This window comes from Orycteropus afer, unplaced genomic scaffold (genome assembly GCF_000298275.1).
Source record: "Orycteropus afer afer isolate SDZICR_OR568_19922 unplaced genomic scaffold, OryAfe1.0 scaffold00129, whole genome shotgun sequence".
Classification (NCBI taxonomy): domain Eukaryota; kingdom Metazoa; phylum Chordata; class Mammalia; order Tubulidentata; family Orycteropodidae; genus Orycteropus; species Orycteropus afer.
This window is the reverse complement of record NW_006921716.1, coordinates 8,285,871-8,300,444: the sequence shown is the minus strand read 5'-3', so window position 1 is coordinate 8,300,444 and position 14,574 is coordinate 8,285,871. Positions and strand designations below refer to the sequence as shown.

General features: G+C 38.9%; 1 protein-coding gene across 1 annotated transcript; it reads left to right on the top strand.

Moving 5' to 3' along the window:
• Positions 1-9,691: 9,691 nt before the first annotated feature.
• Positions 9,692-13,592, top strand: PMP2 (peripheral myelin protein 2). Its single transcript, XM_007944656.2, has 4 exons — positions 9,692-9,764; positions 11,969-12,141; positions 12,336-12,437; positions 13,542-13,592. The coding sequence occupies exons 1-4, from the start codon at positions 9,692-9,694 to the stop codon at positions 13,590-13,592; spliced, it is 399 nt and encodes a 132-aa protein (XP_007942847.1).
• The last annotated feature ends 982 nt before the right edge of the window (positions 13,593-14,574 follow it).

Below are 14,574 nucleotides of genomic sequence, written 5' to 3'. Positions count from 1 at the left end.
TTAATTGGTTTCCCTTTTCTTTGTTGAAGAGGGTCTGTGCAATCCTTCTGCCTAGTCCGCCATCTTGTCCCGCCTCTGATCTTTTTTCTTCAATATTGCTTTGGCTATTCAGGGTTTCTTTCCTTTCCACATGAAGTTGACCATTTGCAGTGTAGTGAATTACCTGGTAAGGCTTTTCTAGCCATAAGTCTTTGTAAGCTCCATGGTGGAATTTGCTGTGAGAAACTGAATAGCTTCTGATTGTTAAAATCATCCACCTGGGTTATTTCTGTTGGGAGCAGCACAAAGTAATGTTTTGGGAAGTTCGCTCTCTCTCACATGCTTAGAATTCCGATGTTATGATTGGCTAGTTTGGCCACTCTGCTGGGCTCAAAAGGAGGCCTTCTAGAGGCCTCTGGCTGAGGAAGACGTGCTGCCAAAAGAGACAGTGCGCTCCTGACAGACATGCACTGCTGAGAAAGAGACACTGAGAGATATGTGCTGCTGAGAAAGAGACACCTAGAGACACACATTGCTGGGAGAGAGACTGAACATTGTTCCTGAACTTGAATTGTAGCCTGGTGCTTCCCTAATAAACCCCATAATCTGTGAGTTCTGTTTGGCCACTGCAGTGAATTATAGAACCCAGCAGGTAGTCTTTGGGTGCTGTGGGAGGAACGGTTGGTATAAGGACTGGAGGGAGGCAGCATGCCTGGCCTCGCTGGAATGGGCCTTGGGCTACTGATAGTGATTCTGTCTTCCTCTTGTGAGGTTAGAGGAGGTCAGAAGATGTGGCCTCCCTCCCCTTTTAGCACCATTAATTTTTCCATTTCAGGAAAATAAATTGTTGGGAATTGTGTCAGGATTGCATAGAATCTGTGGATTACTTTAGGTAGAATCAACATTTTCATGATATTCAGTTTTCCAGTCTATAAGTGTGATATGTCTTTCCATTTTCGTAGGCCTCTTTTAGTCTATTGTCTCTTGTAGTACTGTTTTATTATTTTCATTGTCTTTCATATCCCTGGTTAGGTAAATTCCTGGGTATTTTATTGATTTGAGGGCTATTGTAAATTGTATTGTGTTCTTGATTTATTCTTCTGGCTAGTCTTTGTTAGTGTGGAAGAACCCAACTGATTTTTGTGTGTTGATCGTGTACCGCACAACATTGCTAAATTCTTCTATTAGCTCCAGCAGTTTGGGCCTGATAATTTTCTTTTTTTGTGTGTCTTGCCTCATTTAGGTATTAGGGCTATGCCAGCTTCATAGATATAGTTTCGTAGTGTTGCTTCTTCCTTTATATTTTTGAAGAGATTGAGTAGGATTGTTGTCAGCTTTTCTCTGAAGATTTGATAGAGTTCTTCAGTGTAGCCCTCTGGTCTTTTCTCTTGTTGCTTTCAGATTTCTTTCTTTGTCTCTGGTTTTCAAACATTTTATTAGGATATGACATGAAGCTAATCTTTTCATTGGAGTTCATGTAGATTCCTGTATTTGCAGCCTTGATTATCTGCTCAGATATGGGAAATTCTCTCTGTTTAGCTCTTAGAAAATAATTTATATGCTTTATTGTTGTCATGATGCTCTGGGACCCCAAGAATTCTAATGTTACAGTTCTTAATTAAAGTTAATATTTACTTTTGGGTTTATTTTTTTTGTTGTTGTTGTTCTTTTCTCTTGAGACTTTATAAGCTCAGTTATTTTATCTTCTAGTTCATTTATTCTCTCTTCTGTCTGTTCCACTCTATTGTTGAGCATTTATTTTGCTTTTTCTAATTGAGTTGTTTTATTCTTCAGTTCCAGTAGTTCTCTCTCTCTTCTTCATGTTTTCAATTTCCATGTTGTGTCAGTCTGCTCTCTCTCTCTCTTTATGTTTTCAGTGTCTACATTGATTCTCTCATTTGCTCTTTCATTTGTTTCCTGATCACTACTAGTTTGTTTTTCTGTGGGCATTTGGTCTGCTTTAAACATATATAACAGCATAGTATGAAAATGATCAATTTTCTGGTCAGAGGAGATATTTCTTCTTCATGTTTTGCTTTTGTCTGATCTTTCTTCTTTTGAGATTTTCTGTTCATTTGTTGTTGAATTTGGGCCATTTTGTTTTCTTGTTTTTTCACTTTAATTTTGTGTTCTTGTTTATATGGGAAATTTTTCCGATTGGATGACCTGGTATTACAGGGGCTAAGCACCCAGTTACAAATAGAAAAGACAGGGCCTGCAACAACCAGCTGCTCCCTAGGACAAAGATGTGGCAGGCTGCCTCTGCAAAGACTCACAGCCCTGAAAACTCCCAGGCAGCTCCACTCAGTCTCATAGTGTTGCTGTGAGTCAGACTCAACCCAGTTGGCAACAGGCTTAGTATCTTCTCATTAGAACCACTAGAGGGCACTCTTATCCACATATTTTTTTCAGTGCTGCTTCAAGAATACGGATACTTGATCTCTGGATTTTAATACGCATGAGTGGGAGGGAGGATATATAGCTGTTCACAGACATCAATGTAAGTTGTGGGGTTCAACTTTCCTATGGCAAATGTGGGGCTATGTCTTTCCTTCATAGTTGCTCCTACCCAGGCTTGCCTATGACATCCCACTCTGGGCCCATTTTCCCTCTATGTTATCCCATCAATCTGAAGTATTCCACCTACCCTACTACCCTTGCTGTTCCTCCAGATCCTCATGCTTGTCCATCTTTGGCCTCAGCAAGATTCAGTAGCATTCTCTCACAGCACCACAGTCTCCATTCACTCCTTCCCAATTATGTGGCCCACTAACTTCCACAGCTACTTTGTGCTGCCTTTAAAAAAATGGAGCTACAGATTCCTCAGATTAGCTTCTCTTCTGTGTTCCCTGTTTAGGGGGTTGCCCAGCCTTATCCCAAAATGGTTGCAGTGAGTGAGCTCCTGATGTTAGTGGGGGGTTCTCTCAGCTTCTGTGCCATCTTCGCTATCTCTTCCCAACTTCTGGACTTACCTTGACTCTTACTTGCCAACCGGAGTTCGGAGTTCTCTCTCTGCTTGTTTTTATTCATTGTTCAGTAGTTTAGTTGCTGGGGGAGTAAATGGGAGCCTCCACTCACTTCACCACCTTGGTCTGCCTCCTCCATGGGATTTTCAATGCCTGATGTTTCTGATGTAGATCACCAAGCCTTTCTCCTGAGGCTCCTCTGTGTGGACTTGAACTTCCAATCATTCAGTTAACAGCCAAGCACATTAACCATTTGCACTACCCACAGATTCCTTAACTACAAAACTAGTTTCCAATTATTTGAAGGAATAAGGATGGGCTGTCATGAATATAATAAACCACAATTTAAATATGACTCTACTGGATTCTCTGGTGTACATTGACCAAGTTGGAAATTGGGAGGAAAAAGAAAAATAAAAGTGCATATGTACTTTCCATCAAGGGAGCTCTGGTGGCATAGTGCCAAGGCTTTTGGCTGCTAACCAGAGGGCTGGAAGTTCAAACCCACCAGCCACTCCTCAGAAGGAAGACTGGGCGATCTACTTCTGTAGAGATAAAACCAAACCAAATTCACTGCCATCGAATAGAATCTAACTCCTTGGGTTTCTGGGGCAGTATCTACAGAAGTTGATTGCCCAGTTCCTTCTGAGGAGTGGCTGGTGGGTTTGAATTGCCAGCCTTCTGGTTAGTAGTCAAATGCCTTAGGCACTACACCACCAGAGCTCCCAAAAACCCAAGGAGGGGTCACTATGAGTCACTATCAACTGGATGGCAGTGAGTTTGAAAGCCTTTATACATTCTCAATGTTAAATTTTTTTTTAAGGATAGAATCAAGGTAATAAAGTAAGAAATAAAATAGGTGACTCGAATAACACATGATTAGGAAACTACCTATTTATGAGTTTATGTGTGTTTCTCATGAAATAAAGCTACACACACACATTTTTCACTACACTTTATGAGAAAGTAATTTTATTCTTAAGGGAATCCTTTTTCCTATCAGCATTAAGGGAACAGATGGCTGAGTCCTAAAAAGTGTCTACTACAGCTCTTTGTGCTAATGTCTGAGAAGAACAACCTACTTTGATGCTGTTAATGTCACTTTCTCTCTATGAGGAAATGCAAATGGAGCAGAAAAGCTGTGGGAAGCTCGGTATGCTATAATGACAAGAGAAAGACACCAAAATGCAGAAATACTGTCATTTATTCCCTCTCTAGTGAATGAAAAATTTCAATTCTCAGGTACTTTGTTAGGAATAAAGATGTGAAATTTCAGTCTAGCCTGAGGAAAAGCCATGCATTAGATTCTAGCAAAACAAAGTTAACTGCATTGTTAAGAGGAATCACAAACTACTTCTTCCCTCTCTTTATTGTCATTCAAGATAAGAAAATCTATTAACTACTTTTGGGGCAGCATAAATGCAATAGTCACCATGGCAACCAAAAGACCTATCCACTGGTGGCTGACAAAGTAAAAAGAAATGTTTTGCATTTAAGAAAGCAATTTTAATCTCAGCATTGTTAAACTTAAAGAAAAACACTTAAAACAGGAAACAGGGATGTCAAGCTGAAGTGCCATTGTCACCTTCTGGAAAATCGTTGTCTGGGAGGCTATGAGATGCCCTAGAGGCTGAAGAATATATCAGATCATCCATCTCATGTAATGTGGATGCTTAAGAAATTCCATCAAGTATCTTCCTACATAGCAATGAATAACTAGTTCTTTAATGGTATTCTCATGGCATCCATCTACAAACCATAAAATGAAACTAAACCAAACTCACTGTTGTGCAGTAGGATCTGACTTGTAGAGATCCCTCCTTTGCTCTCCCAGGCGGTATCACTATGGAAGTAGTTGGAAGCCCAATCTTCCTTCTGAGGAGTGGCTGTTGAGTAATTGGAAACTTTATATATGTTGGAAGCTTTGCTTAATTTCTATCATCCTAATTACAGGAGTCCTTCCTTTTCCACCGGGCATAGTTCCAAGACCCCTAGTAGATGCCTGAAACTGCAAATAGTACCAAAATCCTAGATATGCTGTTTTGTCCTGTACATACATACCTGTGATAAAGTTAAATTTATAAATTTGACACAGTAAGAGATTAACAACAATAACTAATGGGTGAGTAGTGTATACAGCATTGATATGCTGGACAAAGGGATGATTAATGAATCAGACTGGATGGAGTAGGATGGTGTGAGAGTTCATCACTCTCCTCATTTAACAGGTTGATTACATGGAAAGCAAACCATGCCTGAGGGGGAACTACTGTAGAGTATAAGGACAATAGGGGCAAGAACTATTGGTATGTTAAAAAGAAAAACCAAACCAAACTCACTGCTCTCGAGTTCATTTGACTCATAGTGACCCCTCCTTGGGTTTCTAAAGCGGTATCTCTACGGAAGTAGATTGCCCAATTTTCCTTCCGAGGAGGGGCTGGTAAGTTTGAACTGCCAGCCTTCTGGTTAGCAGTCAAATGCCTTAGGCACTATGCCCCCAGAGCTCCCATTGCTATGTTACTCATCATATTATCTCAGCACTACCAAAATGCAATAAACACATATGAAATAAGGGTCTGCATTTCTCCAGATGAGAATGTGTAAAATGAATCATGGAATCATCTGCCATACACTTTTCCTAATGCCATAGCAAAATCCTGTCATTCTGGACATGGGAAGGAGCACCTGCTTTCACCACTGACAGACTAAAGGAAGGACCAAATGAAGAAATGGGTGTTACAAGCAATTTCAAATTAGCTATGTCTCCAAAGCTTGTGCTCTTTTCATGTCTCCAAACAAAAACAAAACAAACAAACAAAAAAAACCCATTGCCATCTAGCAGATTCTGATTTATAGCAACCTCATGTGTTCCAGAGTAGAAGTGGCTCCATAGCGTTTGCTTGGATGTAGTCTTTATGGAAGCAGATCCCAGACTCTTCTTCCAGAGTGCTGCTGGGTGGGTTCAAATAGCCATATTTTAGTTTAGTTGTTGTTATGTGCCACCCAGTCAGCTCTGAGTCACAGCCACCCTAGGTACAAAATGAAACTCTGCCTGGCCTTGCCCCGTCCTCACAGGCGTTGCTATGCTTGAGCCCATCGTTGCAGCCACTGTGTTGATAAATCTTATTGAGGGGTGTTCTGGTTCCCTAGCTCTGCTCTGACAATAATATTACCACAAATGGGATGGCCTTAACAGGAGTTTATTCTTACGATTTGGAGGCTTTAAGTCCAAGTTCAAAGTGCCAGTCTCTAGGGGCTGGGTGAAAGCCCCTCAACCTTGAGGTTCAGCTCTGCCTCCTGCTCTTGGCCCACTGGAGCTAGAGGCATTTCTTCACTCAGACAGCTGCTGGCTGCTGAGGCTGACAAGCCAAGGTGGACAAGTAAAAAGGCACAGTCCCAATGTTACCAAACCACAAGGCAGGCCATTAACTTAAGTCCATTATAAGTTCCAAGGGCGGCAGAACATGGCAGGCTGCTGAACAACAACACAGCTACATGCAGGGTCCAAGCGTGCCATAAACCAGAGACCATTCCCTAAGGCAGCTACTCAGCTGCTCGCAGTAGATTCCACCATGGAATTGATTACCAGTCTCATCATGGGGAATACTACATCCAGCTGCCCAGGCATTCAACCAGGCCCAGCCAAGTTGACACACAAACTGATCTACCACAAGGGTCTTCTTTTTCGCTGACCCTCTACTTTACCAAGCATGATATTCTTCTCCCTTCTGACAATATAACCAAAGTAGGTGAGCCGAAGTCTGGCCATTTTCTCTTCTAAGGAGGATTTTGGCTGCACTTCTTCCAGGACAGATTTGTTCTTTCTTCTAGCAGTCTAAGGTGTTTTCAGTACACTTTGTCAACACCACAGTTCAAAGCCATCAATTCTTCTTGGGTTTCATTCGTTTTTCACCTTTCAGATGCATATAAAGCTACTGAAAAGACAATGGCTTGGGCCAGGTGCACCCTAGTCTTCAAAGTGATATCTCTCCTCTTTATCTCTTTATAGAGCTCTTTTGCACTGTTGTTGTTGTTGTTATGTGCCTTCGAGTCGGACCCGACTCATAGCGACCCCTCCTTGGGTTTCCGAGGCAGTATCTCTACAGAAGTGGATTGCCCAACCTTCCTTCCGAGGTGTGGCTGGTGGGTTTGAACCGCCAGCCTTCTGATTAGCAGTCAAGTGCTTTAGCCACTATGCTACCAGAGCTCCTTCTTTTGCACTAGATTTTCCCAATGCCATTGTTTGATTTCTTGAGTGCTGCTTCCATTGTTATTGATTGCACATGCAAGTAAAATGAAATCCTTGACAATTTCAATCTTATCTCCATTTATCATGATGTTGTTTATTGGTTCAGATGTGAGGATTTTTGTTTTCTTTATGTTGAGGTGTAATCCATGCTAAAGGCTGTAGTCTGACCTTCATCTGTAAATGCTTCAAGTCTTCTTTACTTTCAACAAGAAAGTTTGTGTCATCTGCATATCACAGGTTGTTAATGAGTCTTCCTCCAATCCTGATGACAGGTTCTTCTTCACATAGCCCAGCTTCTTGGATTATGTGCTCAGCACGCAGATTGTGTAAGTATGGTGAAAGACTATAGCCCTGACACACACCTTTCCTGATTTTAAACCATGTAATATCCCTTTGTCCTGTTTGAACAATTGTCTTTTGGAATGACATACTTCCTAATAAAGTAGAACCAAAAAAAACCAGACTCACTGCTGTCGAGTTGGATCCAACTCATAGTGATCCCTCTTGGGTTTCTGAGACAGTATCGTTAAGGAAGTAGTTTGCCTAATTTTTTTTTTTCTGAGGAGTGGCTAGTGGGTTTGAAGCATCAGCCTCTGGTTAGCAGTCAAATGCCTTAGGCACTAAGCCACCAAAGCTGACACAATTTTTTTTTGAAGGCACAAGTGAAACCATCATTCATTTTTATAAAGTGTTCTGGAGAAGGAAATAATGCATTTACTAATCAAAACCCCCTTTTTAAAATAACTGTTTTCTCTAACCCAGCCTCTAGTTATATTCACTAGGAGTGGGTTAACTGGTCAACTGAGGAATTTTTCTACTCACTATTTCATGCTTACTTTGGGCTATTCAGGCATTGGTAATGTAAGATGAGACTTGGCCCAGCTTTGTACAATGCTGCGTGTTTGACTTGGCTTAGACCCTAAACACGTAATTGCAATAGATATGACACACCCTAGCACTGGTTACCTAAACCCTTGAAGCCGGCAATTTTACTTGTTATGAGCAAATTGATCGTGTGATATTTTCATTGCTGTGAAGAGCACTATCCTGCGTACTATATGTAAAAATATTTGATAATGTTTTTACATTTAGTACACAACTGATAAACAACTGATAATGTCAGTTATCTCATAGCTAGGATTAATGCTAATGTGGAAAACCTGCCAGGAAAAAGTATGGAAGTCACAGGGCAGATTTACATTTGCTACCCTCCCCTAAGCTCCACCTTCATTCACTCCCACATCCCAACCCCTGTTCAAATCTGGCAATCCAGTCTACCATAACAACCTTGTGACTTCATCTCTTGATTTTCACCTTTCTTGATTTGTCAGCAGAGAATGAGCAACTAGCCAGCCATGGTGATGCCAGTATCGCCTGCTCTTTGGCTGTGGCCTCTGTGCATGTATGGTGGAGTGGGAGCAATGTAAGAGAATGGCTCAGAGTTTGAATTCCGGGGCACAATGCCAGGTTCAAATTTTGCTTCTCCTCATTCAGATTTTGGAATTTTGAGAAAATTACATAAAGTCCTTGCACTTCAGTTTTCGCATTGGTAAAATGGACATCATAATAGCACGTAACTCTTGGAGATGCTGTGAGGGTTAAATAAGATGATTAATTAGATATTAGGCACTTAGCACAGTGCGTGGCACATAGCGAGCTGTCAATATGTATTAGTGTTATGTTCACAGATAATCCTTTCTTTTTCTAAAATATGAGATTTATTTACAATGACTTAAGCAGCTAAACTTTGTTATATTAACTAAAAGCTGCTAAGCTGTGACTTAAAGTTTTGTGTTTTTTAGATGAAAATCTTTGTTGTGGTCAAAGAGCATGTCCTTGTCCTGTTACATGAATAGAATTTCTGTCCTCTACTGCAATAGATTGACTTCATTGTCTGCCCACTCTGCCAGCCTGGATATGTGAACTATGTCAAGCCTTCCTTACCTATGAATACTTCCTCACTCTGCTCCCCTGCATTTCTCTCCCACACCATATTTGAGGATTTTATCACAACACTCATAGCCATTTTCCTCTCTTCCCTTTCAATCAAAATTCTTATTTGTGCTGACTCAGGATTGAGAGTGACCAAGATGCCTAAACGCACACACACATATATACATTCACTTATGTAATTTAGCTTGGTATAGGATTTAATTCATGGAGTCTTTTGCAAAGCATTAATAACCAAAGCACTTCTTATAAATGTAAGGGCAACCAAATATTTTTTGAAGGTTGAAATAGTTCTTTTATTCATTTTTATAATTTTTTTGGAAACAGAAGGAGACATTATGTAGGGTTATCTTTTGTCCTACTGAATGGGCAGCTGATGATTGAAGAGCCATTCATTGCCTAGTCCTGACACTGCCTTTCCCCATTGGGTCTCTGTGAGAGTCACATGTTTTGGGCATCTTTGAAAAGAATCTTCTAATGAGTCTGGGCATTTCACTTGAATCTCCCGAATCCCACCTAGAACAGTGCTGAACTCTCATCCATTACGATGTGCAAGAGATTTCTGGGCACCTGGAAACTTGTCTCCAGTGAGCACTTTGATGACTACATGAAAGCTCTTGGTAAGAAATTGCTCTTTCTAATTTAGTTGAGAAGATTTTTTTTTTTTTTTTTTTTTAGGAAATCCCTTTAGAGAGGGTTACATGATTAGTTCCTTTTAACTCCTTTTCCTTTTCCAGGAAGTTTGTGCCGGGGAAATTGACACAGGCTAAAGTACCATCTTCTTCTAGGCTTAATCTTTTGTTGGGTCACTCAATTAATTGGTTTGCATTTTCTTTGTGGTAATTTTATTAGACTTTAACCTAAATGAGAGCTGCTTCAATGCATTGGACTCTCATTGATTTCAAATGCTGTTTCCTACCAATCGGGCTTTGGTTTCAGACCAGGAGGAAAGAAAACCTAGAAGTTTAGTCAGCTCATTCCCTGTCTTTCCTAAAACTTAGTTTCATAGCCACTTAAGTGTTCACAAAATAAGGAATTCAATATATTGAAAATACTAGAAAAATCCCAATTTAAAATTTTGATGTTTAGCTTAACTAAAATGTTGTTTCCTCTCTCTACTTCTAAATTGTCTAGTATTACATGCTCATGTGTGTACAGAGAGTTTGAAAAAAAGAAATCTTCCTAAAGTAGGATGATCATAACCTAAGGAAGTTACTGAGAGGAAGGGACTTAGAGTAGTGTGCATGGTTGATGTGATTAACCACATCCATTTTATACTATTTCTAGAGGATGCTTCATTTATGTGAATACAACAGATATGAAGAGCCTTTGGAAATTTTCAGAGCCATATAAATGCTGATGACCTAGGATTGTCATGCTTGTCAAAGTACCTATAACTTTACTAACCTGTTCGGAAAGCTTACGGAGGAAGTTCTATTTTCAGATAAAATGAGAAAAATCATGTCTTTGTTGCCTGGAAAGCTATGAAAACTTTGAGAGATAGATCCATACTATGAGGTTGGTTAGGTTTATAAGACATAAAATATAAGAATATCAGTCTCTGTGAGAGATTTCCTAATTCATTTGTTTCCAAATTTTAGAATGCACAGGAAAACTTCTTAAATGCAGATTCTCAGGCTCTAACACAGAGATTCTGATTTAGTTGCAAAAATGCTGTTCTACATCACATAAAATAGCAAAAAGCTAATTAGATTAGAAAAAAGAGCACATGAGTCATGGTTCTCTGTTAGCTGTAAATCTTCAAGTCTTTTTTTAAACCATGTTTTTTAACAGTGGGAAGTAAATCTAAGCATTGGGACTTCCAACAGGAGCCTTAAGAAACTAGTTTTTCCTTCATGTATTTCCTTCATTTCATGTTTCACCTTTTCCATGCATCTCTACAGTCTGTAGTAATAGTAAGAAAACACAATAATCTAATTTAGCTTTTTTTTTTTTTTTTCAAATGCAGACATAAAAAAATCGTACTATTTATCTGCGCTCATTTGTAACTGCATGGCTCTTGAAGGTAGACGGAGAGTGTTTTTCCTATACCTGCTAGACTTAGGAGCCACCAAAGAAAAACAAACAAACAAATGAGTTTCTATTGTGGATGGTGAGAGAGTTCTCTATATCCATAATATATTACCAAGGGTGAAAAATTTCATAGAACAGTGTATATGTCATGGTATCATTATATATATATTACATATATATAATATTCATTTGTACCAACTAAAATGTCTAAAAAGATCTATACAAAACTGTAAGTAATGATTTTCAATGGTAAGCGGGACTGTAGTTAGGTGCCATTGAGTAGGTTTGAGTCAGAGTGGCCCTACATACAACAGAACGAAACACCACCTGGTCCTGTGCCCTCCTCACAATCATTGCTATGCTTGAGTCCATCATTGCAGCCACTGAGTCAGTCCATCTCATTGATGGTCTTCCCTTTTGTCACTTTACCCAGCATGATATCCTTCTCCAGGGACTGGCTCCTTCTGACAACAAGACCAAAATATAAGGGATAAAATGTGGCCACTCTCACTTCTAAAATGGTACTGGATATGGAAAAAATGTACAACTTGTACTACTTAGACTGAACAGTTTTTAAAATCTTCAAGCATTACAACAAAATGCAAAATATTCTAGTCCATAAACATGCATTTTTATTAGTTATGAAACATGGGGGAGACCCTCAGTAATAAGTTTGGTGCCTGTCATCTGCACACCTGAGGCACAACTGAAAGTACAATGTGGATACCCACGAACTCTCCTGGTATGTTCTACCGGTCAACACAGTTCTAACACTATCTTGATCTTTCAGGTGTGGGGTTAGCTACCAGAAAACTGGGAAATTTGGCCAAACCCAGTGTGATCATCAGCAAGAAAGGAGATATTATAACTATCAGAACTGAAAGTACATTTAAAAATACAGAGATCTCCTTCAAGCTAGGTCAGGAATTTGAAGAAACCACAGCTGATAACAGGAAAACAAAGGTGAGCTTTAAAGTTTTCTTCATAGTTTACTGCTTGAGAGAGATTATTCTTGTTAGTATACCAAAAGGTAGACTCCGTTTTAGAAGGAATGTTCCACATGAGACAGCTATTATGAAAATGATTCAATATTCAATGGTTTCCTTCTTTTATCAACAAACTCCAAGCAAGCCAATTATGTGAATATATCTTTACAGAGCATTGTAACCTTGGAGAGAGGCTCATTGAAACAAGTACAGAAATGGGATGGCAAAGAAACAACAATAAAGAGAAAGGTGGTGGACGGGAAAATGGTAGTGGTAAGAGTATTTTTACTTCTGAATATGAAAGAATGTTATTTAAACAGAGAAAACAGTTAAATTATTTTCAAAATGTTATTTTTTGCTTTGGAATATAAGTTGATAAAAATGACTAAGAATGAAGTCAGTGCTAATGACTGGGTGATATGTAAACCATAAAGAATTTCTTTTTCGAGTACTGCAAGTCTTTAGAAATAACAAAGATCTAAATCAGGTAGTAAAGTTAAACAAAGGATGAATAAACTTCACAAATTTGGATTCACAAAGAGCAAAGAAAGAATTTAAAAGCAAAACAAACCCTAAAAGGCTAAATGGTAGACTATTTGCAGATACTTCAGCTTTCTTTCAAGAATCTATAGTAACTATAATCTAATGTAAATTGCTGTAACTATAATCTAATGTAAACTGATGTAACTATAATCTAATGTAAACTGAGCTCATTGAAGACTTCCTTTAGTCAACAGGTAAGGATGATCAAAAAAGTTACTTGAGATGATCTCTTATGATTCTTTTTTAAGTTAAAGTTCTATGCTAACAGATTGATACATACATCAAATATGAACAGAGTGTTTTTATCTTTTAGTACAGTGGTTCTTAACCCTAGCAGGACAATCAATTTATCTGAGGATCTTTATATACACACACACACACACACACACAGGAGCTCTGGTAGCATAGTGCCTAAGGCACTTGACTGCTCACCAGAAGGCTGGCGGTTCAAACCCACCAGCCACTCCTCGGAAGGAAGGTTGGGCAATCCTACTTCCGTAGTGATACTGCCTCGGAAACCCAAAGAAGGGTCGCTATGAGTCGGGGCTGACTCGACGGCACATAACAACAACAACAACAGTAAATGCATGCAAAATTATGCATAAAACTTGACAATTTTGTTGTCATTCCTTTACAGTAACATAGATCAACTTTTAAAATTGTTTTTCCTATTCTAATGGTCATAGTTCTGAGATACTGGAGACTGACATATGATATTTTATTCCTTTCTAAATTTAATCTCATGAGTTTGTTTTAAATTTCTATTTTTATCACGGATTTGCTGGTCCCCAGTCTGAGTTTTAGATACACAGTTAATCTCTCTCTCTTTTTAAGGAATGTATGATTAAGGATCTAATCAGCACCCGAATCTATGAGAAGGTCTAAGAAAATCATCTCCTCATTGAAGTGGTATTTGATCATTTGGTGTTGGAAATCAACTGCTTCCATTGGCAAAACCTGACTACACTGCAGATCTCTTTTGCTTTTGTCTTAATGTGTCAGATAGGAAAAGGCCTCAACTGAGAATCTAATCTTCAGCATTGTTTAAACATTTCAGTTTGGATGCATGTATATTGGTCGGACCTAAGTAGTTGATTGTGTCATTAAATTATCGAGAAATTCTAATGTATGTTGTAAGTTGCCTATTTGAACTGATATTAAAAGGAAGTTTGGTACTAGATTTGTTCAGGGATCACAAACTCAAATGTCTTTGGGAACCAGGAGAATGATGTAGGAAAGGGATGAGAGATAAGGCAATCTGGTAGGAGAAGCAGTTGTAAATTAGGAGCTTTAGTCTATTCAAAAAAAAAGCAGACTCTATTCTACTTCAGACAATTTTTAAAAATTGAGGTGTGATAGTAAACCTTAATTCTGGTTTACGGTGAAATGCACAGATATTAAGGGTAGAATTTGCTCCATTTTGACGAATGCATGCATCCATACAATTCAGATCGTGACCAAGATGTAGAACATTTCCTTAATTAATTAATTAATCCCTGAAAGTCCCCTCATGCCCCTTTCTACCCAATCCCACCCCTGCCAACCCTCACCAAAAGCAACTACTGATCTGTTTTTCTATCATCATAGATTAGTTCTGCCTGTTCTTGAACTTCGTGAAAATGGGATTGTACATTGTGTTCTCTTTTCTGCTTGCTTTTCAAAACTCAGCATAATGCTTGTAATATTCACCTATATGTCGCGTGCAGCAGTATTGTTTCCTTTTCTTGCTATGCACTATGTTATGGTACGATTATATCAGTTTATTTATCCTCCTGTTAAGACAATTGGGCTGTTCCCAGTTTTTATTATTATTATTATTATTATTACTATGAATAAAGCTGTACAAAGCTTTTTGTGGACATAAGAT

Excerpts from the sequence above, each read along its gene's own strand:
- PMP2 (XM_007944656.2), top strand. The coding sequence starts at position 9,692 with ATGTGCAAGAGATTTCTGGGCACCTGGAAACTTGTCTCCAGTGAGCAC. Across the intron at positions 9,765-11,968 it reads TGACTACATGAAAGCTCTTG|GTGTGGGGTTAGCTACCAGA; the intron begins GTAAGAAATTGC and ends TTGATCTTTCAG. Across the intron at positions 12,438-13,541 it reads TGGACGGGAAAATGGTAGTG|GAATGTATGATTAAGGATCT; the intron begins GTAAGAGTATTT and ends TCTCTTTTTAAG.